Source organism: Molossus molossus, unplaced genomic scaffold (assembly GCF_014108415.1).
Source record: "Molossus molossus isolate mMolMol1 unplaced genomic scaffold, mMolMol1.p scaffold_m16_p_12, whole genome shotgun sequence".
Lineage (NCBI taxonomy): Eukaryota > Metazoa > Chordata > Mammalia > Chiroptera > Molossidae > Molossus > Molossus molossus.
Window position 1 is genome coordinate 94,502,270 of NW_023425347.1, and position 27,466 is coordinate 94,529,735.

At 48.3% G+C, this 27,466-nt stretch overlaps 2 protein-coding genes across 3 annotated transcripts in view; one reads left to right on the forward strand and one right to left on the reverse strand.

Moving 5' to 3' along the window:
- Window positions 1-3,320: 3,320 nt before the first annotated feature.
- On the reverse strand, window positions 3,321-6,060 carry LOC118626827 (steroid receptor associated and regulated protein). Its single transcript, XM_036256836.1, is given in 3 exon segments — window positions 3,321-3,546; window positions 3,548-3,746; window positions 5,979-6,060. Coding segments are annotated over 3 exon segments (507 nt in total).
- Window positions 6,061-11,983: 5,923 nt separating this feature from the next.
- ZBTB17 (zinc finger and BTB domain containing 17) overlaps window positions 11,984-27,466 on the forward strand; it is a 32,299-nt gene continuing 16,816 nt past the window's right edge. The window contains exons 1-2 of one of the 2 annotated variants that reach the window (XM_036256487.1): window positions 11,991-12,089; window positions 22,759-22,821. Coding sequence is in view for 1 of the 2 variants with exons in the window: in XM_036256486.1 (XP_036112379.1) it covers window positions 12,083-12,089 (7 nt within the window). In the remaining variant the exon portion in view is untranslated. Of the gene's footprint in view, window positions 12,090-22,758; window positions 22,822-27,466 lie in introns of both variants that reach the window. The other variant, XM_036256486.1, reaches the window with a different exon arrangement.

Here is a 27,466-nt window from a genome sequence, read left to right on the forward strand (position 1 = left end):
AGGCCTTATTCTGCCTTCTTGCTCCCAAGCCTGGCATGGGAAAAGAGCTAAGTAAATGTCTGTAGGATTTTTTTAAAGCTAACAAGCCTCAGTAAAGAGTGGAGGGTCAGCCCAGCTGGTGCAGCTCGGTAGTTAAGCGTCGACCCATGAACCAAGAGGTCGCAGGTTCAATGTCTGGTCAGGGCACATGCCCAGGTTGTGGACCTAATCCCCAGTGGGGGGCGTGCAGCAGGTGGCCAGTTGATGTTCTCTCTCATTGATGTTTCTCTCTCTCTCTCTTCCTCTAAAAATCAATAAAGAAAATTAAAAAAAAAAAGAGTAAGAGTGGAGTGGAGAGTCAGTTGCAAACACTGGAGCCACATGACCTGGGTTCAAATCTTAGTTCTACTGCTACTGCACTGTGTTATCTTGAACAAGTGCCTTAACCTCTCTGTGCTACAGTAAAATGGTGCTAATCGAGTTACTTTGTGATGCATGGAAAAGCTTTGGCACATGGTAGTGACATAGCGCACGTATGCCATGCACCGAAATGCCCAGTAGGGCTCAGATGCTGTTATTTCATACAGATTTGAACCCTGAGATCCCCAGTCTCACCCACATTATCCTTGGTGTCATCAAGTCCAAGACATGGGCTGGAGGGCCAGAGGAGCTGTCCCAGTACCTGGGGTCTTCTCCAGGAAAGGCGGGTAAGGGCAGAGCTGGAAGGTCCCCTGGCCCCCCCAGAACAGCCCGTCTGGCCCCAGGGTAGAGGTGCAGAGGGAAGCCTCCAAGCCTAACTTTCCTCATCCATAAACAAAGATCAGAGAGCACCCTCCCAAGGCAGCTGAGAGGAACCAGAGAGAGGTGATGTTTTAGAATAAGCTTGATAAATGCTAAGCTCTTGTTAAAATGTTTTCTGAACAAGGAAAACCAAGGTTCCACCCACTCTGGCTCTGCCCTCATACAAGACAGGGACCTGAGGGGCTTGGTGATTTGCATCAGTTCAGTGGGTGACCAAGGCAGGGGCCTCCAGGCGGGGGCGGGGGTTGCTTACAGTCAGCACAGCTGGCTTGGGGCTCAGTGCCAGCAGCCAGCCAGGCCTGTCCCCTCAGGGCCTGGGCCCAGAGATGGCCATCCAGGGGAGTCTGGACTACTAGTGCCTCCCCAAAGGGCACAAAGAGGGCTCCTGGTCCCAGGGAGCCAGAGAGGAGAGGGCAGGATAGTAAATGTTTTCCTTCCTTTCTCCCTCTCTCTCTCCCCCTCCCTCCATCCCTTCCTCTCTCTAAAAATCAATGGGAAAAAGTATCCTCAGGTGAGGATTAACTAAAAAAAGAAAAGAAAGTCAAGGGGTTTCTATGAGAAAGGGAGAGGAACAATTGCATCAGTAGAAGGAAGGCATTTCCATAGGTGCAGATATCACTGGTGTTAATTCCAAAAAAATGGTTTTCATTTTCAGTTGTAATCTCTGCTTTGTTGTCTGCAAACAGGTCTTTGGAGCATAAGGTTGCTTGAGACCCAGTCCAAAGGTTATTTTGCCTTATTTTAACATTGCAAAGGTTTGAGGAGCCGGGTAGTTCCTCTGGGATGGCAGCTCCGGCTCCATTTTAAAATGGCCTCGCTATTTTGTTATTTTATTATATTTTGTTATTTTATTTTATTTTATTTTATTTTAGTCCTGAATTAAGCGTGGCTGCCAATCTAGGGACACACTCACTTATTCACACTTTCACTCGGTGGTTCAGTAAAGTCTATCATTCATTGATTCATTCTCTCAACAGGTTCTCAGTATGGTCAGTTGTTAAAGCTCTGAGATCAAACTACTTCCATTTCCACCCTGGCTCTGCCACTTACTAGCTGTGTGACCTTGGACCAGTTGCTTAACCTACTAGAGCTTCAGTTTTCTCATCTGTAAAATGGGTTAGCACCTCGTAGGATTGTGGTGAAGAGAGTGAGCTATTCTCCTCCACCTGTGTGCCCCGTCTCAGTGAGGGCCCCACTCACCTGTTCAGTCCCCCAGACACTCCCTACCTGCTGCCAGGCCCTAGGCTGGGTCCTTGGAAAATGCTCCTTCTTCCTTCATTCACTCATTCAACAAATGTGAACGGAGAGCCTACAGCATAGTGCGGGGTTACGATGCTCTGACCACAGGTGTGTACTCACACTGGCTGGGGTTTGGATTTGAACTCTGCCTCTTTCTAGTTGATAACTTTGGGCAAATCACTTCATCTCTCTGTGTCTCAGTTTTCTCATCTGTAAAATGGCAATAAAAATCGAACCCACCTCACAGGGCTGGTGTGAAAGGAACTTGAGGTGGAGCGTGGTGCACATAAAAACATCAATAGTCATTACTCCGGATGAAAGGTTAGAATGAAAGTTTAGCTTCTGAAAACACAAACCCCACTGAGCCACTGGCGCCAGGGCTCTGGCTCCATCCATGCCCAGCAGGTTCCCACCTTGCCCAGCCTGGTGGGGACCAGGATGCCCTGTAGTCCGATGATAGGGCGACACCTGCTGGTGAAAAGTTAGATGTGCCGTTACAGGGCTCACTTTTCCTTGAGGGTCTCAAATTCCCTTTGCCAGTTGTCTTTGGACTCATCTAGTCCAGTGATTCTTAACAAGGAGAGGAGAGAGGAAGGGACCTATGTCATCCAGATTTTTAAAAAATCCTCACCTGAGGATATGTTTTTATTGCTTTTTAGAGAAAGAGAGAAACATCAACATGAGAAACATTGATTGGCTACCTCCCATATATGCTCCGAGAGGGGATCAAACCCACAACTTAGGAATGTGCCCTGACCGGGAATCAAACCCACAACCTCTTGGTGCACAGGACAGCGGTCTAACCAACTGAGCTACTGAGCCAGGGCTAGGGGAAATTTTATAAAATGTAGATCTGCTCATGTCACTCTCTGCTCACAATTTCTAGTGGTCTCCATCTCAGAATAAAATCAAAGACCTCATTGTGACCTGCGAGGCCTCACATGACTTGGCCCTGCCACTTCTCTGGCCCCTCTGTCTGTTCTCTGTGTTTGCTTTGCTAGAGAATAAGCACCTTCGTGGTGGAGACCCATCTGTCTTATCACTGTTCCATCCCAGCGTCTAGCTCAGAGCCTGGCACACAGTGAGTGCCCAATAAATATTATTTGGTTGTTTAACCCTTCTTCCCTCCCCTCCCCCATCCGGTCCCCCGACTCCAAGAACCCAAGCTCCAAGAAAGCTGTGGTACTTTTTCTGGCATTTTGCAGATCCTGGCAAAGAGGCAGTGGGTTCCGGGAACTGCAGCCCCCGGACACGTGAGCCTGGCATGCCAACCCCCTCCTCCCATGGTCAGGCTCTTCCAGTTAATCTCTCTGCCCACAGACACAGGAGGCGAAAGCCTTGAGTGAGTCCATGAGTGTTGCCCAAGCCAAAGACCTTGCAGGCACCAACTTCAAGGAGGTCCCGTTGGATTCAGGAACCTCCTGGGGGCACAGTGGGCTGACTGGGGAGGAAGCTGGGGTCACAGTCTCTCTGCAGGGTAGCAGGGTGCCCTTGGCCTGGGCAGTGTTCCCCATCCAGGGTGGCCTCCTGGGTCAGGTCAGGCTGGCTGTCCTCACAGAACAAGATATAGGTCTTCACTGGAGGGGTGACAGGTCCTAGGCGGGGTCTGAGAGCTTGGCGCGGCGCCAGGGGTGCTGCCAAGGAAAGCTGTTTCCCAGTAGCACAGTTGATAATGAAAGTTCAGTGGGCTGTGGGGATGGCCTTTTGATGGTGGGCCAGCTTCCCACCTAGAAGGAAGGAGAAGACCAAAGGTTTGTGTTAGCACAAGGGATGTGGTTCTGTTCATTCATTTGTTGATTCACTTGTTGATTCACTCCACAAGGTTTAACTGTGTGTCGGTTGACACACATAGATGGAAAGGGTGGGTCGGTCTAAGAGCAAGGACGTCAGCCTTAGACAGACCTGATTTTAAATCCTGTGTTCCCACCCTGGCTGGGCAGTGGTTAGAGCATTGTCCTTCGGACAGAAGGGTCATGGGTTTGATTCCGGTCAAGAGCACATACCTGGGTTGCAGGTTCAATCCCTGGCCCAGTCAGGGTCATGTGGGAGGCAACCAATTTATGTTTCTTTCTCTCTCTTTCTCTTCTTCCTTTCTTCCCTTCCACTTTTTCTTTTTTTTTATCCTCACTTGAGGACATTTTTTCTTTCTTTTTTTGTTCAGATAGAGTGGGAGGGAGAGAGAGAGAGAGAAACATCGACGTGAAAGGGACACATCGAGTGGCTGCCACCCGCATGACCAACCAGGGCCGGGGACAAACTGTAAGCGACGTACGCGCCCTTAGTGGGAACTGAACCCGGGTCTCTCTGGACCATGGGCCGACGCTCTAACCGCTGAGCCAAACCGGCCAGGGGCCCTAGGCTCTAACCGCTGAGCCAAACCGGCCAGGGGCCCTAGGCTCTAACCGCTGAGCCAAACCGGCCAGGGGCCCTAGGCTCTAACCGCTGAGCCGAACCGGCCAGGGGCCCTAGGCTCTAACCGCTGAGCCAAACCGGCCAGGGCCCCTGGCCGGTTTGGCTCAGCGGTTAGAGCGTTGGCCCATGGTCCATAGAGACCCGGGTTCAGTTCCCACTAAGGGCGCGTACCTCGCTTACAGTTTGTCCCCGGCCCTGGTTGGTCATGCGGGTGGCAGCCACTCGATGTGTCCCTTTCACGTTGATGTTTCTCTCTCTCTTTCTCTTCCTCTCTCTCCCTCCCACTCCATCTGAACAAAAAATGGAAAAATGTCTTCGGGCGAGGATTTAATTAATTAATTAATTAATTAATTAATTAAAAGCTACAGAAAAATTTCCTCGGGTGAGGATAACCAAAAAAAATAAATAAATAATGACCTGGCTGGTTTGGCTCAGCTGTTAGACTAGAGCATCGGCCCACAGACCAATGAGTTACGGGTTCGATTCCAGTCAAGGGCACATATCTTGGTTGCAGTTCAGTCCCTGACCCTGGTTGGGGTCGTGTGGGAGGCAACCAGTCGATGTGTCTCTCTCCCTCCCTCCCACTTTATCTGAAGATAAATAGAAAAATATCCTTGGGTGAGGATTAAAAATAAATAAATAAACAAACAAGTAAATAAATAAAATTTTAAAAATCCTGCTTCCCTCTATCAGCCATCCACATCCCAGGAGCAGAGACTAGACTGCTGCTTCAAGTGTCTCGTCTTTACTGTGCACACGACGGCCCGGGCATCTTGTCATCATGCAGATTCTGGTACAGTGGGGCTGGGGTGGGCCTGAGGTCCTCAGGGAGCACCACGCAGCTCTCCCCTTCCCTGCATAACACCAGAATCTCAGAGAACATCATCAGTGCCCAGTCCCCTCTGCCCTGAGGACCCTGCTCTGTCCTTCCCACCCACCTCAGAGCCCAGCGCGGGGGGAAGCAGCTATGAACTAGTCCGTCCATTTATCTGTGAAGCCAATGCAAGAGCAGGTTCTGAGCTAAAGCTGGTGCTCTTAAAAAAGCAACTTTCGAGTTACCCAAATCATAAATACATCCATTCTCTTAACTATGTGTTCTTCACCATAAACCGGTTCAGGAGGAAGCTTACGTTCTGTTAGGTTGGTTAATACAAGAAATAAAAGTGGCCCTGGTCGGTTTGGCTCAGCAGTTAGAGCATCGGCCTGCGGTTCAGAGAGACCCGGGTTCGGTTCCCACTAAGGGCACATACCTCAGTTGCAGTTTGTCCCCCGCACTGGTTGGGTCGTGTGGGAGGCAGCCACTCCATGTGTCCCTTTCACGTCAATGTTTCTCTCTCTCTCTTTTTCTCTCTTTCCCTCCCACTCTATCTGAACAAAAAATGGAAAAATGTCCTCAGGTGAGGATAAAGAAAGAAATAAAAGTGATGTCCACCCCTGGCTTAAAAATCCTGGCAGCCCCAAGGGAGGGTAGCTGTCCTCTGCCCTCACATCCCAGCCCATTCGGGAGGTCTTTCTTCAAGACTCAGGCGTTCTCTGCCACCTTTTACCTGAACTGGTGTCCAGATCTGGCTCGAGGACTACGATTTTGGGGCTGGCTCCCCAGTCCCTGGGGTCTTCTGATGAGGCCATGGCTGCTGCCATGGCCCTTGGTCTCGCCTGGTTGTGCATTGGCAGGAGGAACAGTTTTTGGCAGCCTCTTCCAGGATGTAATTCTCCATCCAAGGACCAGACCTTTTTTATTTGCAGGATCTGGATCCACTGAGTGACTTCCCTGGGAGCCACAGGAACTGGCCTGGGGGCAGTTAGGGGATTACTTTGATCCACAGGGTTATGTTGGCAGGCCCTCTACTAAACCAACGCCATTTCCTCCAATGTCAGCTGCTTCCTGATTTGGGACATGCCTTGGAACTTTCTCATCCAGGCCCGTTTCCCAAACCTCACTCATTTTCTGGCCGCGTTACCAGTTTTGTTTTGTTATGATTTTTCCTACCTAAGAATTTATGGAATGCTACTTATGTAACGTGCCCTTTGTCTGGGGGACTTAAACAACAAACGTTTATTTCTCATAGTTCTAGATGTTGGGAAGTCCAAGATCAAGTGTCTGCAGATTTGGTTTTTGGTGAAGACCTGCAAACTGGTTCATAGAAGCTGTCTTTTTTTTCTGGAACAAGGGGACTGTTTGGGGGGGTCTTTTCATAAGGGTTCCCACCTCATGATTTAATCACCTCCCAAAGACCCCCACCTCCTACTATCATCACACTGGGGGTTAGGTTTCAAAGTATGAATTTGGGGAGGACACAGTCTACAGCATCCTTTAAGCGAACCAACATGTTTTATTGAAAAAGAAAAATATTTTTAAGAGAAAATTGATATTGCTTCATTAAGTGGAAATACTATTACTACTATGAATAAGAAGTAACTATGTATGGTAGAAGGATGGCCACCCAAAGATGTCCATGCCCTAATCCCCAGAACCTATGAATATGTTACTTTACACAGCAAAAGGGACTTTTCAGGCATGATTAAGAGTATTCTGGGGAAAAAAAATCAGACTTCCGGTCAAGATGGCGGGTAGGTAAACGCGGTATCGCGTCCTCCCACAACCACATCAAAGTTACAACAAAACTACAGAACAACCATCATTCAAAACCGCCTGAAATCAAGATGAATGGAAGTCCTACAACTACGGAATTAAAGCAGCAGCCACATCCAGACCGGTAGGAGGGGCTGCGGCGCGAGGGGCGGAGGAGGCGGCAGCGGTGCGACGGGACAGGCTGGTCCCACACCCACGTGTGGCGGATAAAAATCAGGAGGCTCCCGCGGCTGAGAGGGTCCTCCCTGAGGACTGAGGGGTCCCCGTCCCACACCAGGTGCCCCGCTCAGGGTTCCAGTGCCAGGAAGAGAATCCCCATCATTTCTGGCTGGAAAACCAGCGGAAACTGAGGCTCAGGGAGGCTGAAGCGGCTGGAGCCCCAGGCAGCTCCTTAAAGGGCCCGCGCACGGACTTATCGGACTCGCTTCCTCTAAGCTTGGAGGGGAGGCAGCTCAAGGGGCGCCAGAGACAAACAGGGAAGAACTGAGCTGTTTGGCACTGGAGCGAGGGCTGGAGAGGGGGCTTTCGCGGGGACCAACGTGCTGTAAGAGACCTTTGTTCCTTTGGTGAGCCCTTCCCTGGGGCGGCAGACAGTCGCCATATCTGGGACTCCAGCAACCTGGCTCGCACTGGTAGCCCCGCCCTGGTGAATCCCTGAGGCCCCGCCCCGCCCAACTTTCAGCTCCACACAAGCTGTTGCCACTTGCTTAACCATAGGATTGGCCGGTCTCGGATCCTGCTTCAGGTTTTTCCTAAATTCTTTCAAACGAGCAGCATCTGGTCTCAGCGAGCCCCATACCTCTCATTAAGCAATACACTGAAACAAACACAGAGAGGCAGCCAAAATGAGGAGACAAAGAAACAGGTCCCAAATGAAAGAACAGAACAAAACCCCAATAAAAGAACTAAGCGAAATGGAGCTAAGCAACCTAACAGATACTGAGTTCAAAATACTGCTTATAAGGATACTCAATGAACTCAGTGAGAACCTCAGTGAACTTAGGGAGGGCCTCAAGAGCATAAAAAAGGACCAGTTAGAAATCATGGATACACAGTTAGAAGGAGGCATTAACTGAAATAAAGAATAATTTACACAGCTTCAATAATAGAGTACGTAAATCCAAGGAGCAAACCATCGATTTGGAATATAAGGAAGCAAAAAATGCCCAATCGGAACAGCAAAAAGAAAAAAGAATCCAAAAAAATGAGAATAGTGTAAGGAGCCTCTGGGACAACTTCAAGCGTGCCAACATTCGCATCTTGGGGGTGCCAGAAGGAGAAGAGTGAGAACAAGAAATCGAAAACCTGTTTGAAACAATAATGGCAGAAAACTTTCCTAACTTGGTGAAGGAAACAGACATACAAGTCCAGGAAGCACAGAGAGTCCCAAACAAGATGAACCCCAAGAGGCCCACACCAAGACACATCATCATCAAAATGCAAAAGGTTCAAGACAAAGAGAGAATCTTAAAAGTAGCAAGAGAAAAGCAGCTAGTTACCTACAAGGGAGTTCCCATTAGGCTGTCAGCTGATTTCTCAAAAGAAACTTTGCAGGCCAGAAGGGAGTGGCAAGAAATATTCAGAGTGATGAAAAGCAAGAACCTACAACCAAAATTACTCTATCCTGCAAAGCTGTCATTTAGAATCGATGGACATATAAAAACTTTCCCAGACCAGAAAAAGTTAAAGGAGTTCATCACTACCAAACCGTTATTATATGAAATGATGAAGGGTCTTTTTTTTTTTTTCCCTCACCCGAGGACATTTTTCCATTTTTTGTTCAGGTAGAGTGGGAGGGAGAGAGAGGAACAGAGAGAGAGAGAGAGAAACATCGATGTGAAAGGAACACATTGAGTGGCTGCCACCCGCACAACCGACCAGGGCCGGGGACAAACTGCAACCGAGATACATGCCCTTAGCGGGAACTGAACCCGGGTCTCTCAGGACCGTAGGCCGACGCTCTAACCGCTGAGCCAAACCAGCCAGGGCAATGAAGGGTCTTTTTGAAGAAAAAGATAAAATGTATGAACAAACAAAATGACAATGAATACATATCTATCAACAATGGAATCTACAAACAAAATGAACAGGCAGAACAGAAACATTCTCATAGATACAGAGAACATTTTGTTGGTTGCCGGTTGGGAGGGGGGTTGGGGGAATGGGTGAAAAAGGTGAAGGGATTAAGAAGCACAAATTCATTGCTAGACTGACAAACCTCAAAGGGAAAGGGGTTGGGGGGGGGCGGGAAATAAACCAAAGAACTTATATGCATAACCAATGGACACAGACAATAGTGTGGGAAAAGGTGGGAGGGGGGCGGGAGTGGGGAGGAAGGGGTCAATGGGGGAAAAATGTGGAACATCTGTAATACATTTTACATCCAACAATAAAGATTTGAAAAATAAAAAATAAAAAAAAGAGTATTCTGACTCTGGCCAGTGTGACTCAGTTGGTTATTCATTGCCCCATACACCTGAGAGGTCGCAGGTTCGATTCCTGGGCTGCAGGCTTGATCCCCAGTAGGGGTCTTGCAGGAGGCAGCCGATGGGTGGTTCTCTCTCCCCCTCTCCCTCTCTCTTTCTCTCTCTCTCTCTAAAATCAATAAAAACATTTTTTTTTAATCCTCACCCGAGGACATTTTTCCATTTTTTGTTCAGATAGAGTGGGAGGGAGAGAGAGGAAGAGAGAGAGAGAGAGAAACATTGATGTGAAAGGGACACATCGAGTGGCTGCCACCCACACAACCAACCAGGGCCGGGGACAAACTGCAACCCAGGTACGTGCCCTTAGCGAGAACCGAACCCGGGTCTCTCTGGACCGCAGGCCGATGCTCTAACCGCTGAGCAAAACAGGCCAGGGCTAAAATCAATACAAACATATTTTTAAAAAAGAATATATCACATCGTGTTCCAACCTTTTGGCTAAGATCAAGTGAAGAATATATCACCATAATAGAGCTCCGTGGATCTAGATGTGGGACTAGATGCCGGTTCCCAGGCACTACATGCTGGATTTGGCTGTCACCATCTCACAGATGCTTCTGAACACTCATGAAGCTGGAGACTGACCACCATGCCCTGCTGCAAATCGCATGGTCTTGCTTGCCAGGAGAAATCAGCTAATTTCAGCAGGCGGATGGCTACAGCCTCACTTCCACCTTCCAAATCTTACCAACTGGCAGAACCCATCTGTCTCTGGAATTCTAACTGCAACTGAGTCTGGGAAATAAAATTTGTACTTTGTAGATTCTGGAAGAAAAGGATGCTGAGTCCTGACTGACTACATCCAACACAGATGAACACAGGGGTAGGTTTGTATGCTTCATCTTGGGAAGACAAAATGGTTTCCTCAGACTTGCTATTATTTTCTTGCAAAAGAAAGGGTGAAGTCAACTGCTGCTGAGCTCTTTCGACTCTCTAAGTCATTGTGAAGAGAGGACCAGTGAGTTAGCAGGACTGACATTTCTGGAAGTCCCACTTAAGGCTGGCAGTCATGGATTTGCAGGGAACAGTGTATCCCATCAGGTACTTTCTCCAACTGTGCTTGGCTGTTTAGGTGCAGGCAAAGAGAAAAGAACTAGTGGATTAACCCAAACTCTTACCAAATCCAAGTGACAAAAAGTAAGGAAACAAAGGAGTTTAGGACAGTGGTATATAGAGCAAGAGCAGAGCAGACCTTTGACAATCCAACATGGAGTCACTGTCAGGCAGGACAGTTGTGTCAAGTGCTATGTCAAGATTGAGATAATGCCCTGGCCAGTCTGGCTCAGTGGTTGAGCGTCGGTCTGCGGACCAGAGAGTCCCAAGTTCGGTTCCCGCTAGGGGCATGTACCACAAAAAAAAAAAAAAAAAAAAAAAGACTGAGATAGTGGGATAAAATGGGACTACCTTTGGGAGGGGTGAGGAACACCCAAAATCACAAGTCTGGGCTCTTGGATAAGGACTCCATCTGGACACTGATCTGAGTGGGACTCCACCCTGGTGGACTATAAGAACTCAGAACTCCAACCACCCAGTGCTAGAGCCTGGCTGTACTACAGGTCATGCTCAGAGCCCTGCTGGACTTCCACTCCACCTGCTGCCTGCTGCCACTATAGCCGTCTGGCTTGAGACCCATGCCCGCCTCTTCACCTGCAGAGGCTGCCAGTGACAGCGACTTTGGGCTTGTGCTGGCTCAGCTCCCGTCTATCGCTCAAGCTCGCCCTCTCTGTGTAACCTGTATGTGACTCTATTGGCTTACTGGGGAGGTCTCCCCTAATAAACCTGGCATTGTGGAAAGACACAAACGTGTGAGTGACTCCTTCCGAGGATGCTCCCTTGCTCACGACAGTAGTGTCAAGAGTGCTGTTAAAATTAAAGATCATGGAAAATATACAGGCTCCCAAGTGAAAAAAGGAGGAAGCTCAGGAACTGTGAGAAAGTAGAGAAGTCAGTAGCCTGGAGATGCTGAAAGTTGGAGAGGCCAAAGAGACTGTTCAAATTGGCACCGTCACTCACACCCAGGCTAATCCTGGATATGACCTAAATAGGGATGGGAGGAAAGATTGGCTCAGAAGACAGAAAACCATAATCCGGGATCTGCAGCTTTGGAACCACACTAAATTCACAACTTCGCTCCACCACTTGTAAAATGCGTGACAGCGGGCAATTCATTTATCCTTTCTGTACCTGTGTTTTCTCTTCTCCAAAAGGGGGAGACTAGTTTAAAGTTGGTGAGAAGGTTTAATGAGCTATCACAGCGCCTGGCACACAGCACGCGCCGAGCCCGTAAAAACTGTTACTGTCATATTTGGAACAGAAGAGCAAGGAAAGGTTACAATGTAACAACTCCAAATGCAGAAGTGAACGTAGAACTTCTGGGCAGCCAGGCGCATGCGCGCGCCCGCAGTCCAGGTCTAGCGCGGGCGCTGTGCAGGCGGCGGAAGTCGCAGCCGGGAAGCCAGCGAGGTCGGTTCCGCCCGACTGTAACATGGCGGCGCCCTTTGTCTGCTCTGGAGTGCCGTCCCCGGCCTTCTCGCGGCCGTGATGCACCTCCCTCAGCGGTGGGGTCCGGGACATGGCAGGTGAGGGTCCGCAAGCGCCTGGGGCCGGGGAAGCAGCCGGGATCCTGGCGGAGGCGGCAGAGGATGGGGCGCGGCGGGACGCCGGAACGGTTGTGTGGGGGAGGGGAGGGAAATGGAATGGGAAGGGAACCGGGACCGAGGGGCCGCCGCGGGGCAGGGGGTGAGGGGCATCTGGGCGGAGTGCGCCGCTGGGGGGCGGGCGGGAAGTGGGTGGGCGGTCCGGCAGTCCGGCACGGGAGCGCGAGTCGCCTCCCGGGCTGGGTGACACCCCAGCTGGCAGCATCCCGCTTCCGCCGCCCAGCTGTTACCGCCCCTTGACCCGGTGCGCCGCAGCGGGGTGGGCGTTGTGCGGCCACGAGGTGGCGGGTGCCGGGTGCCGGGGCAGCTCACTTTCGCTGGCTGGGGTAGAGGGCAGGGGCTTGCCAGGGCCTATAGGAGGTTCTGGCAGAATTGGAGGCGACACTGCTCCTGTGTACAGTCATTTCATTCACTCATTCACTCGTTCATTCATTCCACGGACAGTGGTTCAGCACCAGCTGAGTTCTGAAGCTAGCGCCAATGATCCAAGACTGGCATAGTGGTTAAAAGTGAACCGGGGAGCCTGGCAGCTTGCCTTCCGTTTCTGTCCTTAAGCACGTTAGTCCTTCCTCTCAAAGGTGAGAGTTAAGACTAAGGAAGCAGGCTGTCGTCTGGTCCTGGGGTGAGGGGTGGGGCTTTTAAGTCTAGTTATGGAGTTTAAATTTTAGGTTAAGTCATTTAAGAACCAGATTTGTGGATTAGAAAGATCACTCTGGCTATGTGAAAAATGTATTAAAGGGAGTGACCCTGGAGATCTGTTAAGACTCTGCTAGAGTATTTCAGGTGAGAAATGAGGGTGGCCACCCCAGACCCAAAGTTATCTCATTTAACATTTATTGAGCACTTACTTTGGGCCAGGCTGTGTGCTCAGTGCTCTGCATTTGCCTGTGTGTGATGGATGAATGAAAGGGCAGCTCTTAAGGAAGCAGGTACCCCTTGGGTTCTCATTACATTTCCACCTGGGTGTCTCTGATTCAGGTAATGAGTGGGAGGAGGAGAGCCAAGCTGGAGTTTACCCAGACAAACTGTCAGAAAAGAGTAGACTGGGCTACTTGGAAGTCTGAGGTATGTCTGTGATACTCAAGGATGAAACAAACCAGCAGGTCAGTTTGTCCTCCTCAAGGTTCAGTGTGATTCAAATCACCCTTTCAAGATAGGTTTTTCTTTAAAATTATTCAAATGACAGAGTCCTAGTTTAGGGGCAAGTATTGTTACTGTTTTACCAACAAAGACCAGACTAAGTTAATCACTGGGCACTGCTCACACCTTGTTTTAATTAAGTACAATCATAAAATGCTCAAACAAAGCAATCCCAAAATATAGTAGCTGAAACAAAATAGGAATCTATTCCTTGCCCCTTATTAGTCTGGAAGTAGGCAGTCCAGAGCTGGTAGAGCAGCTACTCTGTTCTGTGAATCCAGGACCATGGTTCCACTGATCATAGGCTCTCCTCGCCCAAACCTAAGCTCCATTTCGTGATGTAAGCTGGCTGCTTCAGCTCCTGCCATCGTGTGTGCACTCCATTGGGCAGAAAGGAAAAGCCAGAGTGGGGAACACATGCTCATTCCTCTTATGGTTCTCATGTTTAAAGATAATATTTTTGTACAACATGTCCACAAAAAATAGCATCTGGTGTACAAAGAATGAACCATGCCCTGGCCAGTTTGGCTCAGCAGTTGAGTGTCGGCCTGTGGATCTGAGAGTCCCGGGTTTGGTTCCTGCTAGGGGCATGTACACAAAAAACAAACAAACAAACAAAAAAGAGTGAACCATGACTGTTCCAATACTGGAGGGCAAGCTGGCCGAGAGAACCTGCTCAGAGCCCTCTGTGACTGGGTTGCTGACTTTGGGGCTTGGGCCCAGCCTGAGGGGAAGTCCCCCTCATTGGTGGAAGAGGGCTGGGCACGCCTCCCAGGCCTCCAGCTCTCCAAGGCAGGCCAAATTGGCCTGGGTAGGTTATGTTGCTTGTGCCCTGAGAATACAAGCTTGTTTTGCATTTAGCATTTTCTGTGCCCAGCGTGTCAGACACTGTGCTAGGTGCTAGGGATGTGGACATCAGAAAGACTGGAGCTCTTGGTCATATGGATAATCACAGTACATGTAAGAAACACCACAGAGATCTGTTCAAAAGTGCGTAGTGGACAGAAGGGTGACTGGTGCTGGAATGCTCTACAGAGGTGGTGAAGATTTAGTGAACGACCTGTCTTGGATTGATAACTGTAAAGGTCCCCTCAGATAGAGACAACAGACTCTGGTGTTGGGTGTGAATCTGCTTCCCTGTTTAGTGACGCTGTGTCCATAGCTGGCGTTTTGAGGTTCGTTCCTTCATCACTGCACCTCCGTGTCTTCATCTGTAAAATAGGGATACCAATCTCTGCCTCATAGAATTGTTTTGAGAATTATGTGAGATCAGGCATGTAATTCACAAGATCTCATGTGCAAATGTTAGTTATCTCCTGCTGCACGGTGCATGATGTTTGAAGCCAGAGAGGCCAGTTAGGATTGCAGTCGAAGAAGGCCTAAACCTATGGAGAATCCAAGTTGCCATCCTCCCTCCAGGCACGGGTTATCCAGGTTGTACAAGGACTGCTCTAGGCCTCTCTGTCTTCCTCAGGTGTTCCACCACGCTTTCTAATTAAAGTTGCCAATCTGGCCCTGGCAAGTATGGCTCAGTTGGTTGGAGCTTCGTCCCGTACACCGGTGGCGGGTTTGATTCCTAGTCAGGACACATACCCAGATTTCAGGTTGGATCCCTGCTTGGGGAGCATGCGGGAAGCAACTGATCGATAGATGTTCTCTCTCTCTCTCTCTCTCTCTCTCAAATCAATTTAAAAAAATTAAAGTTGTCAATCTGTGGATTCCCAGAGACCATACCCTGAAAAGTCTGGTGAGTTGTACTTTGGAAGGGAAGGTTCCATTTCAAACTCAGGCTTCTAGGAAGCCTTCTCTGAGCCCTGCCCAGCCCCTACCCCAGCTGAGTTCAGGGCCCCTCCTCTGTGATTTCTTAGTATCCTCATATCATGATCATAGGTTTCCTTGTCTCTCTCCTTTCTAGATCCCCAGCATCTTGTAGGCAGGGACAGGGTCTGGTTTGCCCTGTAGTCCCATTGTGTAGCTCATTTCCAGGCACATAGCTGGTGCTCAGTATATCTTGTTGGATGGATGGATGATCGGCTTTGATTGGCTGAAGAGGAACTGGCAGTTGGGGCTGGAGGGAACTCCAGTGTGATGTGGGGTTGGCATGCTATTGATTGAAGGGAGAGGAGGACCTGGTGGTTTATTTGGTGTCTGGCTGTAATATGGGATATAGACAAGATAGTTTCTCTGCCTTTTCCCAGGAGAGCAGGGTTTCTCAAACCTTTACATTATTAACATTTGGGACAGGGTAAGTTTGTGGGGGCTGTCCTGTGCACTTTCGGATGTTTAGTAGCATCCTTGGCCTCTACACATAGATGCCAGTAGTACCTACCTAACTCCACCTGTGACAACCAAAAATGTTCCCAGACATTGCCAAACATCTCCTGGGGCAAAGTTTCCCTCAGCTAAGAACTGCTATAAAGGGTACTGGTTAGAAGCAAGAACTAAGTCAGACATACCTGGGCTTATACTCTTCCTTATGCTTACTATATATGTATGCCTTTGGCAAAGTACTAGACCTCTTCAAGCCTTAGTTATAAAAAGAGGTATTGATTACCTCACACATAACTCTGTTGGGTGGAATGACTGATGAGGCAGAGCATGTAGCATGCTGAGCTGAGTCCCTGACCCATTGTGATGTTTGTTAGGAGGGGAGGACCCTTGAGAGGGTCAAGAAAGAAAGTGTGTAGCAGTGAGGAGGAAAAAAAAATGTCTGAAAATAGGAATACAAAACTAGGTGGCCCCTTCTCTACTGGAATTTCCTGGAGGATGGTGCCTGCATGGATGGCATGGAGGTGCTCAGACGTGGGTCTGGCAGGGTGGCACATTGTTGGGTAATGGACACCTCAAAAGGGAGGGGCCCCCAACCTTAGAGAAAGTGAAAAACTCCAACTGTGTTATGTGCACAAAGCATATTGTCTCGGAGACCACGATCTACTTCTTTTGCTGGCCACACTTGTATTTTATTTGTAAGAGAACGTTTATTTAGTAGGTTCTAGAGGCAAAAGAAGGGGCCCTTGGAGCTTAGGAGAGAGAAAGGTGAAGGTAACGTGCCTGTGGGGAAGAGGGGAAGGGAAAGGTGCTGGCATGCGGGGGTGGAGGGGCCGAGCTGCTGTTCGCCACAGTTCTGAAATGATTGAAACAATACAGGTCAAAGAGTAACATTTCAGCCCTGGTGATTGCAGCCTTTGCTACACATGTGTGTGTGCCGAGTGTCAGCATAGGTACCTGGCACTCTGTACGGTCCTCCTGGGTATCAACAGCTTAACAGTCCAAGGACCAGTTAAGGTTGACCTCCATAATGTGATCACCACTGACACACCCAGAAAACCAGGGCTTGGGCGCTTGAATTTAGACCTGCTGGTTAGGAAATTGGAGAGAGAGCAGCCTTGAGCTTCAAAGGGAGGAAGCAGAGGGCATGGTTAGGATGGAGAGTTGTGGACTCACGTCTAAACTGCAGGGGCGCAGAGGTGGCAGTGCCAGCACAGTGGGAGCCAGGCCAGAAAGCGGCTTGGTGGATTCATTGTAACATCAAAAACACACTCCACTTCTGGTCTTTCAGACCTTTGAAAGGTCTGGCAGCAGAATCTGTCCTCCCCACCCCACCCTCAGCACTTCCTATACTGGAACTGTTCATCTAAGCAGTCCCTTTCCTGTCCTGAAGGCAAGCTCGGCTGCCCAGTGAGAAGCTGTGTCCTGGCCCAGAGGCGGGGCGGATGAAGCACTTCTCCTTTCAGTCTCTGGGCTGGGGGGCCGCCAGGGACTTCCCTGGTGTATAGTGATCAGTCCACCCTCTAAGCCAGCGCTTCGAAACATTGCTTACAGTCAGAAAGAACATTGCTCAAATTTGTAAAACTGTGTTTGTTAAATATTGAGTGGATACAAAGTATACAGTGTAAAATATAAGATACAATGAACAGGCTTGTACCTATCACTCAGTTTACAAAAAGGAATGTTACCCGACCTTTGGAATGCCCCTCCCTGATCCTGTTCCCCACCCCCAGGCAATCGCTGGATTTTGCTTTTGTCATTCTGTCGCTTTTCTTTGTAGTCTTACCACAGGTATTTGTATTGCTAAACAGTGTATTGTTTAATTTTGCAAGTTTTTGGACTTGATATAATCATGTTGCTTTCTTCAGTGACTTGAAGCTTTGACTTAACTTTGTTCTTGAGTTTAATCCACATTGCATGTAGTTGCATTTCATTTTCATTGATGAATTGTGTTCCATCCTATGAGAATTTACTGATCCGTTCCGTTGCTGATGGACATCTGGTTTGTTTCCAATATTTTGCTGAGACAAACAGTGTAGCTGTGAACATTTGTGAGACACGCATGTACAGCCTGTCCAGGCTACGCCCCTAGGTGTGGGACTGAATCAAAGGTGTGTGCATTTTCATTCTGACCAAATAATACCAAATTGTTTCCAAAGTGGTTTCCCCAATTTACACTTCAACTGACAGTTCTGTTTGCTTCACATCCTCCCAACAATGGTATTATCAGACTTTGCAGGGAGGTTCCAGTTGTTTCCTTCACACCTCTGTTGGTGGTGATCATGCCATGTGCCACTGCCCTTTGGAAACAGCGAGTCCACGATTTCTCTTGCCAATGAACTCCGGGTGCTTAGTATGGTGGAGCTTGTTATTAGCGAGGCTGGGTTTTCTCTGGGCACAGTCCTTTACCAGGGCTCACAGTTTCCTTACCGCTGGATGAAATGCCCCATCAGATTGGGAAATTACCATATCTGCACACGGGCTCTCTGATCAGTTACTTACATGCAAACATTATTTTTTCCCCGACCAGTGAATGCATTAAACCATTTGCATTGTATTGGCAAGCTGCTCTCCAGACAGGGTACTGTTCTCTGCTCCTGCTCAATCGGGAACTTGTCTTGGCCACAGAGGAAACAGGCAGTCTTCCCAGTTTTTGGTAGTCTGATACTGGAATTGGTATCTTGTGCTTATTTATATTTCTCTGACTATTAGTTAGGCGATGGTCTAACCAACTGAGCTGCCCAGCCAGGGGAAACATCTTTTTTTCTCTATAGAGTATACTCATTTCTAGTATTTCTTCTTTCGTGAATTGCTTGTTCATTTCTTTGACTCAGTTTTCTGTTGGGAAACTTTTTGTTGATTAATTTATAATAGCTCTGGTAAGATTTTCACTTACCATACAATTCGCCCTTTTACAGTATACAGTTCAGTGGATTTTAGTATATTCACAGAGTTGTGCAACCATCACCATATCTAATTTCAGAACATTTTCATTATCCCCAAAAGAAACCGACCACCCATTAGCAGTCACTCATTTGCCTGTCTCTACCAGCCCTAGACAACCACTTTCGATCTTTATGGATTTGCCTATTCTCGACATTTCATATAAATGGAATCATGCAGCTTGTCTTTTGTGACTGGTTTCTTTCACTTAGCCTAATATTTTCAAAGGTCATTCATGTTGTAGCATATATGAGCACTTTTTTATTGTCAAATAATATTCCATTGTATGGACATACCATATTTTATTCATTCACCAGTTGATGGAAATTTGGGTTGTTTCCACCTTTCAACTATTATGAATAATGATACTATGAAGCTGGCTGGTGTGGCCCAGTGGTTGAGCATCAACCTATGTACCAAGAGGTCGCTAGTTTGATTCCTAGTCAGGGCACATGCCCAGGTTGTGGGCCTGATCCCCAGTGGGGGCCATGTAGGAGGTGGCCAGTCGATGTTCTCTCTCATCGATGTTTCTACCTCTCTCTCTAAAATCAATAAAGAAAATTTATTGTAAAAAAATGCTACTATGACCATTTGTCTACAAGCTTTTGTGTGGATATACCTTCATTGTTGATTAATTTTTAAGAGCCTTTTGAATAGCCCTGGCCAGTTTGCTCAGTGGTTAGAGCGTTGACCCTCAGACCAAAGAGTCATGGGTTTGATTCTGGTCAAGGGCACATACCTCGGTTTCGGTTTGGTCCCAGCCCTGTCAGGGTTGTGCAGGAGGCAGCCAAGTGCTGTCCCTGTGTGTCTGTCTCTCTCTCTGTCTCTGTCTCTGCCTCTCTCAGGCTGCCGGCCTTAGGACCAGGAACCCAGCAGCACTGGGGGTGGTTTCTAAGTTTCTCTCTCGGAAGCTAAGCTCAATCTTCAAAGTGGCTGGCTGAGAAACCGCCAGGGCTGCAAGTCATCCACGAGAAGGCTTTCAGCAGCTTTGCTGATTCATCCTTGCTGCTGGTGGAGGGAATTTGAGGGCCAAGAGGTTGGCAGCACTGTTTCTTCAAGGGTGAGCTGGGGCTCAAGCCTCTCCTCCCAGGCTGCTCAAGCTGCCTTCTAGAGCAGCAGCCGGCTGAGTTGGAGAACCAGTGGAGACCGAGACATTGTTCTTGACCACTCTTTATCCGGCCTAATGGAAGTTTTTGAGATTCCCCCAAAATATTTCTCTAAAATATTCTCTTACTCGTTTTGCTTTCCCCAGTCAAGTTTTACAAAGTACTAACTTTGGTTCAATTCTGCTTGGAATAGTAACTATACAAGTTGATGTTCTTTTATGTGGTTTATATATATTTATATATAGCTCATAGTTGATGTTCATGTCCCAATATAGTTCATGATCATACTTGGAGATCTTAAGATTTTCAACATAGGGAAAGTTTTAAATGACAAAACAATGTGCTAAATGCTAGGTGAATAGCTCATTTTTTACCGTCAGTCACACAGTATCGGTTATGCTTCAAGGCATGCATTTGTAATCTGGCAGTCTTATTGATTACACCATGCACTCACCATTTGTTAACTCTTAACACTAGCAGGGCCCCTAGCAGTCACTAATCCTCATGAGGAAACAAACCCAGAAAAAGTCCCTTGAAAAAGTCCAAACGCACCCATCTCTAAGCGAGGGGTGTTCAACCAGTCTTTTCTTTTGGCTTGGATTGTTCATCTCAACTAGACTCATGCGGCAACTACCTCTTCTCTCTTGGGCTCCTTCAGAATCACCGTTCTTGGTAGAAAGCAGGTGGCTGGGCAGCAGGTCCAGAGCACCTACCTCTGCCTTGTGCTCTGGTTACTGAGTGGAGTCCGCATTGCAGTTTGCAGGGCCTTTTCCTGGTCTGTTTTCAGGCTGAAGCTTCATCTGTGATGGGTGCCTGGATGACCGATACGATTTTTACATCCATTTTTAGAAGATAGGGCGAGGATCAGAGCATTAGGTTCCCCCTCTCTTCACTAACTAATTCGTATTGCTGGCACGGGTAAACGTGTAATAATGGTGGTGGGCAACAGCAACTTTATGACGTGGAGACTTTTATTACCATCCCCATTTTACAGAAAGGAAACGGAGGTGCCGAGATTTAAGAAATCTTGCCCAAGGTACTTAACTGGCTTGGCTCCATTCCCAGACAGGAGTTTTAACTGGGCCCAGGGTGTCAGTGAGCTCCCTGAAGTCACCTGCAGAGGTGCCGTGTGACTCTCCCTGGGGAGGTCTTCAGCTTCACCCCAGTGTCGGAGGGTTCATCTCTGAAAAAAGCTACCAGCTGATCGTCTAGGGGATTTTCAGTTTTGTCCCCTTAAGGAATTTTTGCTCATAAAGTTTTCCCAAGTGACACATCTTTGTGGAAATTACCATAATTTTCCATTTCCCTTATGAGCTTTTCTTCCCCCCCTGTTGAGAAGTTTTTAGTCACCAAGTCTTGTGGAAAATGTCTTAAAGTTTTTATGGTAAATAGAAACAAAGGAGTTCTGACTCTGTGGACATTTTCTTCCTTTCTTTTCTCAGTTTTAATTTTTTAATAGATAATATTTACAAATGGGACTACCAGAAAGAGAAAGGATATACAATGAAAAGTGTAAGTCCTTCCCCCTTCCCCTCCTTGAAGGGGGTCCCCCTTACCAATATCTTGTACATCCCTCCAGATAATGGATGTCTTCTCTTCTTCTCTTCTCTTCTCTTCTCTTCTCTTCTCTTCTCTTCTCTTCTCTTCTCTTCTCTTCTCTTCTCTTCTCTTCTCATTGAGTTTTAGAGAAGAAGGAAGAGGGAGAGAGATAGAAACATTGATGAGAGAGAACATTGATTAGCCGCCTCCTGCATGCCCCCCACTGGGGACTGGGCCCACAACCTGGGCATGTGCCCTGACCAGGAATCGAACCACCAACCTCTTGGTGCAGGGGTCGACACTCGACCACTGAGCCACTCCAGCTGCGCAAGGATGTTTTCTTTTAAATATGAGTAAGAGGTAGGAATTCCAGCCTGGGTTTATGGTTTTGGACAAGCAGCATAGTCCAGCTTTCCTTAGGAAGGGTCAGGTACTAAGTATTAAGGGACTTTGAGGCACTTGAAACCTTCAGAGGACACAATAATATTTCGTGGGAGGGCCACTTGAACAGGCTGCTCAGAAAGATCCCTGTGTGTTAGATTCTGGGCACCAGCTAAATCCTCCCAATGCCAGCTAGTGGTGACATTGTCCCATTTTTCACTCCCGAGGGTCCAGCGCTGTGGGACTTCCTAACTAGTTTGTCTGCTTCTGAGCTCCCCTGTTCAGTCAGTTCTCCATACTCATGCAGCCAGAGTGACCTTCAGAAATGTGAGCCTAACCATGGCCCCCTCTTGCTTAGCCCCGCCACCCCTACCCCCACATGGCTCCGCCTGCTGAGGATGAACGTGTGGCCTGCTGGGCTGGGTCCTGGTGCCTGGCTCCTGCTGCATTCCTTTCTCATCAGAGGGAGCGGGAGAGTCTGGGCCTTTTGCCCTGGTGGAAGTCCTTGAGGGTGGGCGCTCAGACAGGCCTGGCCTGACTCCCAGTGGAGCTGCCGGCCCCAGCAGGGCCCTGCTTTGCGCTTGACTTCGAAGTACATATTTGATATACTACCCCTCAGCCCATCACATACAAAGATTAGATCCCCGGATTTGTTCATGTTTAACTCGAGTGTAGTCGGCCCTTGTTTATCGCAGTCAATCAGTTCCAGACTCTACCGCGATGAATGAATTTCCGCGAAGTAGGATTATTTATGTCCCTCGCCACTTCGCCCTTCAACTTTCCCAGCTTCACTCTACCGGTTTTTCAAACACTGGATCGTGGAAGCGCGAAGTGGCGAGGGACGGCTGTGGGCAGTTCTTCCAGGGCTTTGTGCCCCACGTCGCACAGCAGCAAAGGCCTAACAGCAGAAGTGTGAAGCCCGATGGGAACAAAGTCCATGCGCTTTTGTGTTACGTTGCATCAGGCTGGCGACTCCTTTGGTTTCCAGCCTCTGCCTTCCCCGGGCTTTGACCCACTGCCTTGTGGGAGAGGCGCTTCGCTGGTAAAGGGAGCTCACTTGGGATAACCTGCTTTGTCCTGTTTTCATTCATTCATTTTTTTCCCTTTTTGTTTAACTGTGTCTCCGTCACTGACTTGTGTTAGAGAAGTAATATTTCTATTTTTCCAGTATTTGTGCAATACTTCCTGTTATTGACCTTCTTTAATCCTCACAGGTGGTTTTCCTGTTTAATGGGTGAGCAATCTGGAACTCAGAGAAGCTTGCCTGAGGCACCCTGGTAAGACTGGAGTCAGGATTCAAATGCATGTTCTTTACATCCGAGCAGTTGGTCTTGTCCCCTCCTTAACCACACTCACTCCTGTGGAGATGCCGGTCCACCCCGTGGCTTCCATCCCCATCTCTGCTGCACTCCTCTCGGCTGTAATTGGCCAAAACAGAACTCTTGCTTCCCCCCACTAAATCTCTGCCCCCACCATCATTCTTCACTTCAGGAAAGATAAATGGCACCACCACGCGGCCAGTTTTTAAGGCGAAAGATTTTAGTGTCATCCTTGGCTCCCTTCTTGTTTGCGAAGCCCATGTACTTGATCCGTTAGGGATGCTGGCTCTGCCAGAACACACCCCTCGGCTGATGCCCTTCCTGCTCCCACCTTGGTGGAGGCCACTCCATCTCTCCCTTCTCTGCTGGTGCTCCTGGGCCCACTCTTGCCCCCTTGCGGTCACTCCCACGCTCTGCTCTCGGCTCTCCTCGGGCGTCCCAGTGCACTTGGAGGAAAGTTCAGAGCCGAACTTGCCTGTGACACCCCAGTGATCTCAGCACTGCTGCTGCCCACTTCAGCCGCCCTGTCTCCCCTCTAGGGGCACGCTGGCCCCTTCGCCAATGTCATGCCTGTCTCGGGGCCTTTGCATTTGCTCTTCCTGTGTCTGTAATGGGCCCTGGGCTTACAGTGGCATGGCTCACTCTTGCATTCATTCAGGTCTTTGCTTACATGTCACCTCAGACACGTCCTCCTGGGCCCTTCTCCTAAATATTTTTCCCCACATTTTTATTTTTCAATTACAATTTACTTTCAATATGATTTTGTTTTTTTTTTTGTTTGTTTGTTTTTTTTTTTATCCTCACCCGAGGACACTTTCATTCTCTGTTCAGATAGAGCAGGAGGCAGAGAGAGAGAGAGAGAGAAACATCGATGTGAAAGGGACACATCGAGTGGCTGCCACCCGCACGACCAACCAGGGCCGGGGACAAACTGCAACCGAGGTACATGCCCTTAGCGGGAACCGAACCCGGGCCTCTCCGGACCGCAGGCCAATGCTCTAACCGCTGAGCCAAACCGGCCAGGGCTCAATATGATTTTGTATTGGTGGCAGGTGTCTTTTCTTTTCTTTTCTTTTTTTATTCTTATAATTTTTTTTTTTTATCCTCACCGAGGACATTTTTCCATTTTTTATTCAGACAGAGCAGGAGGGAGAGAGAGGAAGAGAGAGAGAGAAACATCGACATGAAAGGGACACATCGACTGGCTGCCACCCACATATCCCAACCAGGGCCGGGGACAAACTGCAACCGAAGTACGTGCCCTTAGTGGGAACCGAACCCAGGTCTCTCTGGACCTCAGGCAGACGCTCTAACCGCTGAGCCAAACCGGCCAGGGCTCTTTTCTTAAATATTAAATAGCCTCTGCCTCTCGGTCTCCCGGCTTACGTTAGTTTTCTTCACAGAGCTTACTGCATGACGTTACATATTCTGTTGATTTATTACCTGTCTTCTCCACTAGGCTCAAAGCTCTAATTTAGCACCTAAGACAAGCACGGAATAAGCACTCACTAAATGCTTGTGACGTTCTTTAGTCTTTTCTCCCTGTGTGTTTTCTAATTTATAGGCTGAGAACCCCTAAAGGGGAATGCAGTAATTAGGAGTCACTGTGCAGCTGTATTACCACAGATTTTCTGTGTATTGCGGGAGATTTTTCATTTGTGTACATAGAATTGTTTCTTAAATAAATATAGATGCTATTGTGACTGATAGAATAAAATTTGTTTTTCATAGTGGTTTTTGTCTATTACTTTCTCAGTTAGTACCGGAAGTATAATTATAATTTCATAAGAGTCCACAAGATATTTTGACCTTGAGTGAATTAGACTCAATAAGGCCAGGAATCATCACTCTGTACCAGGCCTGTTCCCCAACCTGATTTGTGACTGTTTGAGAGCAAGGTCCTGGGGCAGGTGCTGTAAACAGCTGGAAAGAAGTAGTCCCACCAGGCAGCGAGTCTATTAAACTTGCTGGGGAGGCAGGCAACCTACCTGTGTCATTTCAGGCTGTTGAGGTGGGATTTGGGAGGATGTTGGGAGAATGATCAGACACCACACAAGTCCCACATGTTCTCTCTCTCTTTTTTTTTTATCCTCACCCGAGGACATTTTTCCATTTTTTGTTCAGATAGAGTGGGAGGGAGAGAGAGAAAGAGAGAGAGGGAGGGACACATCGACGCGAAACATCGACGTGAAAGGGACACATCGAGTGGCTGCCACCCACATGACCAACCAGGGCTGGGGACAAACTGCAACTGAGGTACGTGCCCTTAGCGGGAACCAAACCCGGGTCTCTCTGGACCTCAGGCCGATGTTCTAACCGCTGAGCCAAACTGGCCAGGGCCCACATGCCCTAATTTTGTCTTTTTGTTAGCAAGGCCCTTAATTTACCCTTTGTCACACTTCAAGAGTCCCCAGAGCAAGTACTGGCATAATGGAGTCTAAACTGGCCTGGACACGCAGGGATCAGGACAGTAGTTTCTTCAGGGACGCCAGCCTTCCCACTCAGACGGGTTCCTAGACCAGTGCGGTCTGTGGGGTCAGGGAAGGGGATGCCCGCTCCCTCTTCTGAAATGCAGTTAAATCTTAAATCTTAGACATAGTGAAACTCGTATAATTTGAAAAGCAAAGTCAGTGTCACAATTTAATTTTATATTTGGATTCTTTTTTTATATTTAAAAAAAAATCAAAAAATTTTTTTATTACACAGATATCAGTAAAGAAAATACTACCAAATTGTGACTGGTAGGATTATACAGACAGTAGCAATGACTTTCAGGGTGGGGGCTACTATGCAGTAGAAGATGAAGTCAGAGGCCCTGGCCAGATAGTTTGGTTGGTTAGCGCACCATCCTTTTTTTTTTGTGGTATATGCCCCTATCGGGACCCGAACCCAGAACTGTCTGGTCCGCAGGCCGATGCTCCAACTTCTGAGCCAAACCGGCCAGGGCTAGAGCATCATCTTTATATGCTAAGGTTATGGGTTCGATCCCTGATCAGGGCACATATGAGAATCAACGAATGAATGCATAAGTAAGTGGAACAGCCCCGCCAGTGTGACTCAGTGGTAGAGCGTTGACCCATGCACCAAAAGGTCACTGGTTCGATGCCCGGTCAGGGCACATGCCCAGGTTGTGGGCCCGATCCCCAGTGGGGGCCGTGCAGGAGAACCAGTTGATGTTCTCTCTCATCGATGTTTCTATCTCTCCCTCCCTCTTCCTTCCTCTCTCTCTAAAATCAATAAAGAAAAGTGGAACAACAAATCTTTCTCAAATCAATAAATTAAAAAAATGAAGTCAAAATTTGGGGCGGTTGGGAAGGGCTGAGTCAGGTTTGCATGTTTATCTAAAGGGGAAATTGATTTTAAAATCAATTTACTAAGTTTGAGAAACACAAGCTTAGTAGGAGAGCTGTGTTTTCCGGGCGAAGAGGAACGTGCTGGAAGGGCTGGAGTTGATACCTGCCTCGGCCACACTGCACTGAAGAGGGGAGGGTCGATTTCATGTTCGCAGGGCTGGCCTGCTGTGAACTTCCGCTTCCTTGGCCGGAGATGGTGTGGCTAAGCTGTATACAAGAGTCACCTGTATTTCTAGAAAATCAGGAAGTCTGAGCAACTGGAAGCCATGTTCCCTCTCACCTGCTTCAGGTTACACGAGACCCCTGGACAGGAGATGGCTGTGTGATGTCCAGGCCCGCAGCGGGGTGCAGCACGTTCTGGGGGCCGGGGACTGTTTGTCATGCGCAGCATCTCCTTGTGGTGGATGCGGTCATTCCCTAGCTGCATGCTTCCCTCTGTGTGCCAGTTCACAAAATGCCTGCCCTTGCGTGCTTGCTAATAACCCGGGTAATAAATATTTCATGTTTGACAAGTGCCCATTTGACTCTGAGATGGAGCGGGGCTCTGCGGACCCACAGAGTTCTGGGCAGGCGCTCCAGCCCTGCCCCGGGAACACCCGTGGGGTTTAACAGAACAGTTGTTCAGTATAAAGTGCTTCCCCGACAGAGAAAATCGCTCTGATTGATTCTTGCCCAGTGCCCCTCCCTTCACTCTCTCCCTCTCAGAATGTTAATTGGACTCTGGGATTTTTCCAGATTGCATTTAGAAGGAATAATGGGTTATGATTACAACTTCTTAACAAGGTCGAGTCACCAAATAGTTATTGAGTGCACCCAAGGTGCCCAGCATAAAAGGATATTTAGAAACTGTCTGATGCCGTCTTTGGCCTAAAACAAAATGAAAAACCCCCACTATAATCTGTGTCTCTGCTTCATGGTAACAATAGTCTGTGAGTGCTTACCCCGTGCCAGGCACTGTGGGTGCTTTGCTTACGTATCTAATTTCATCCTGGTACAGATGTGGGGAGTACTCCCATTGGCCCCATTTTGCCAGAGGAGAAACCTTTTTTTTAAGACATTTTTATAAGAATTTATTTGAGCCAAACTAAGGACATATGCTGGGGAGCAAGAACTCACATGCTGCCTGAGAGGGGCTTTGCTGGAGCTCACCCGCTAGCATGGCAGGTGGTGGAACCTGGGTTCAGCTCCCTCCTGGCTTGACCTCGAGATTTCGCTGCCCCCACAGTACTGAGCAGCCTCTCGGACCACTA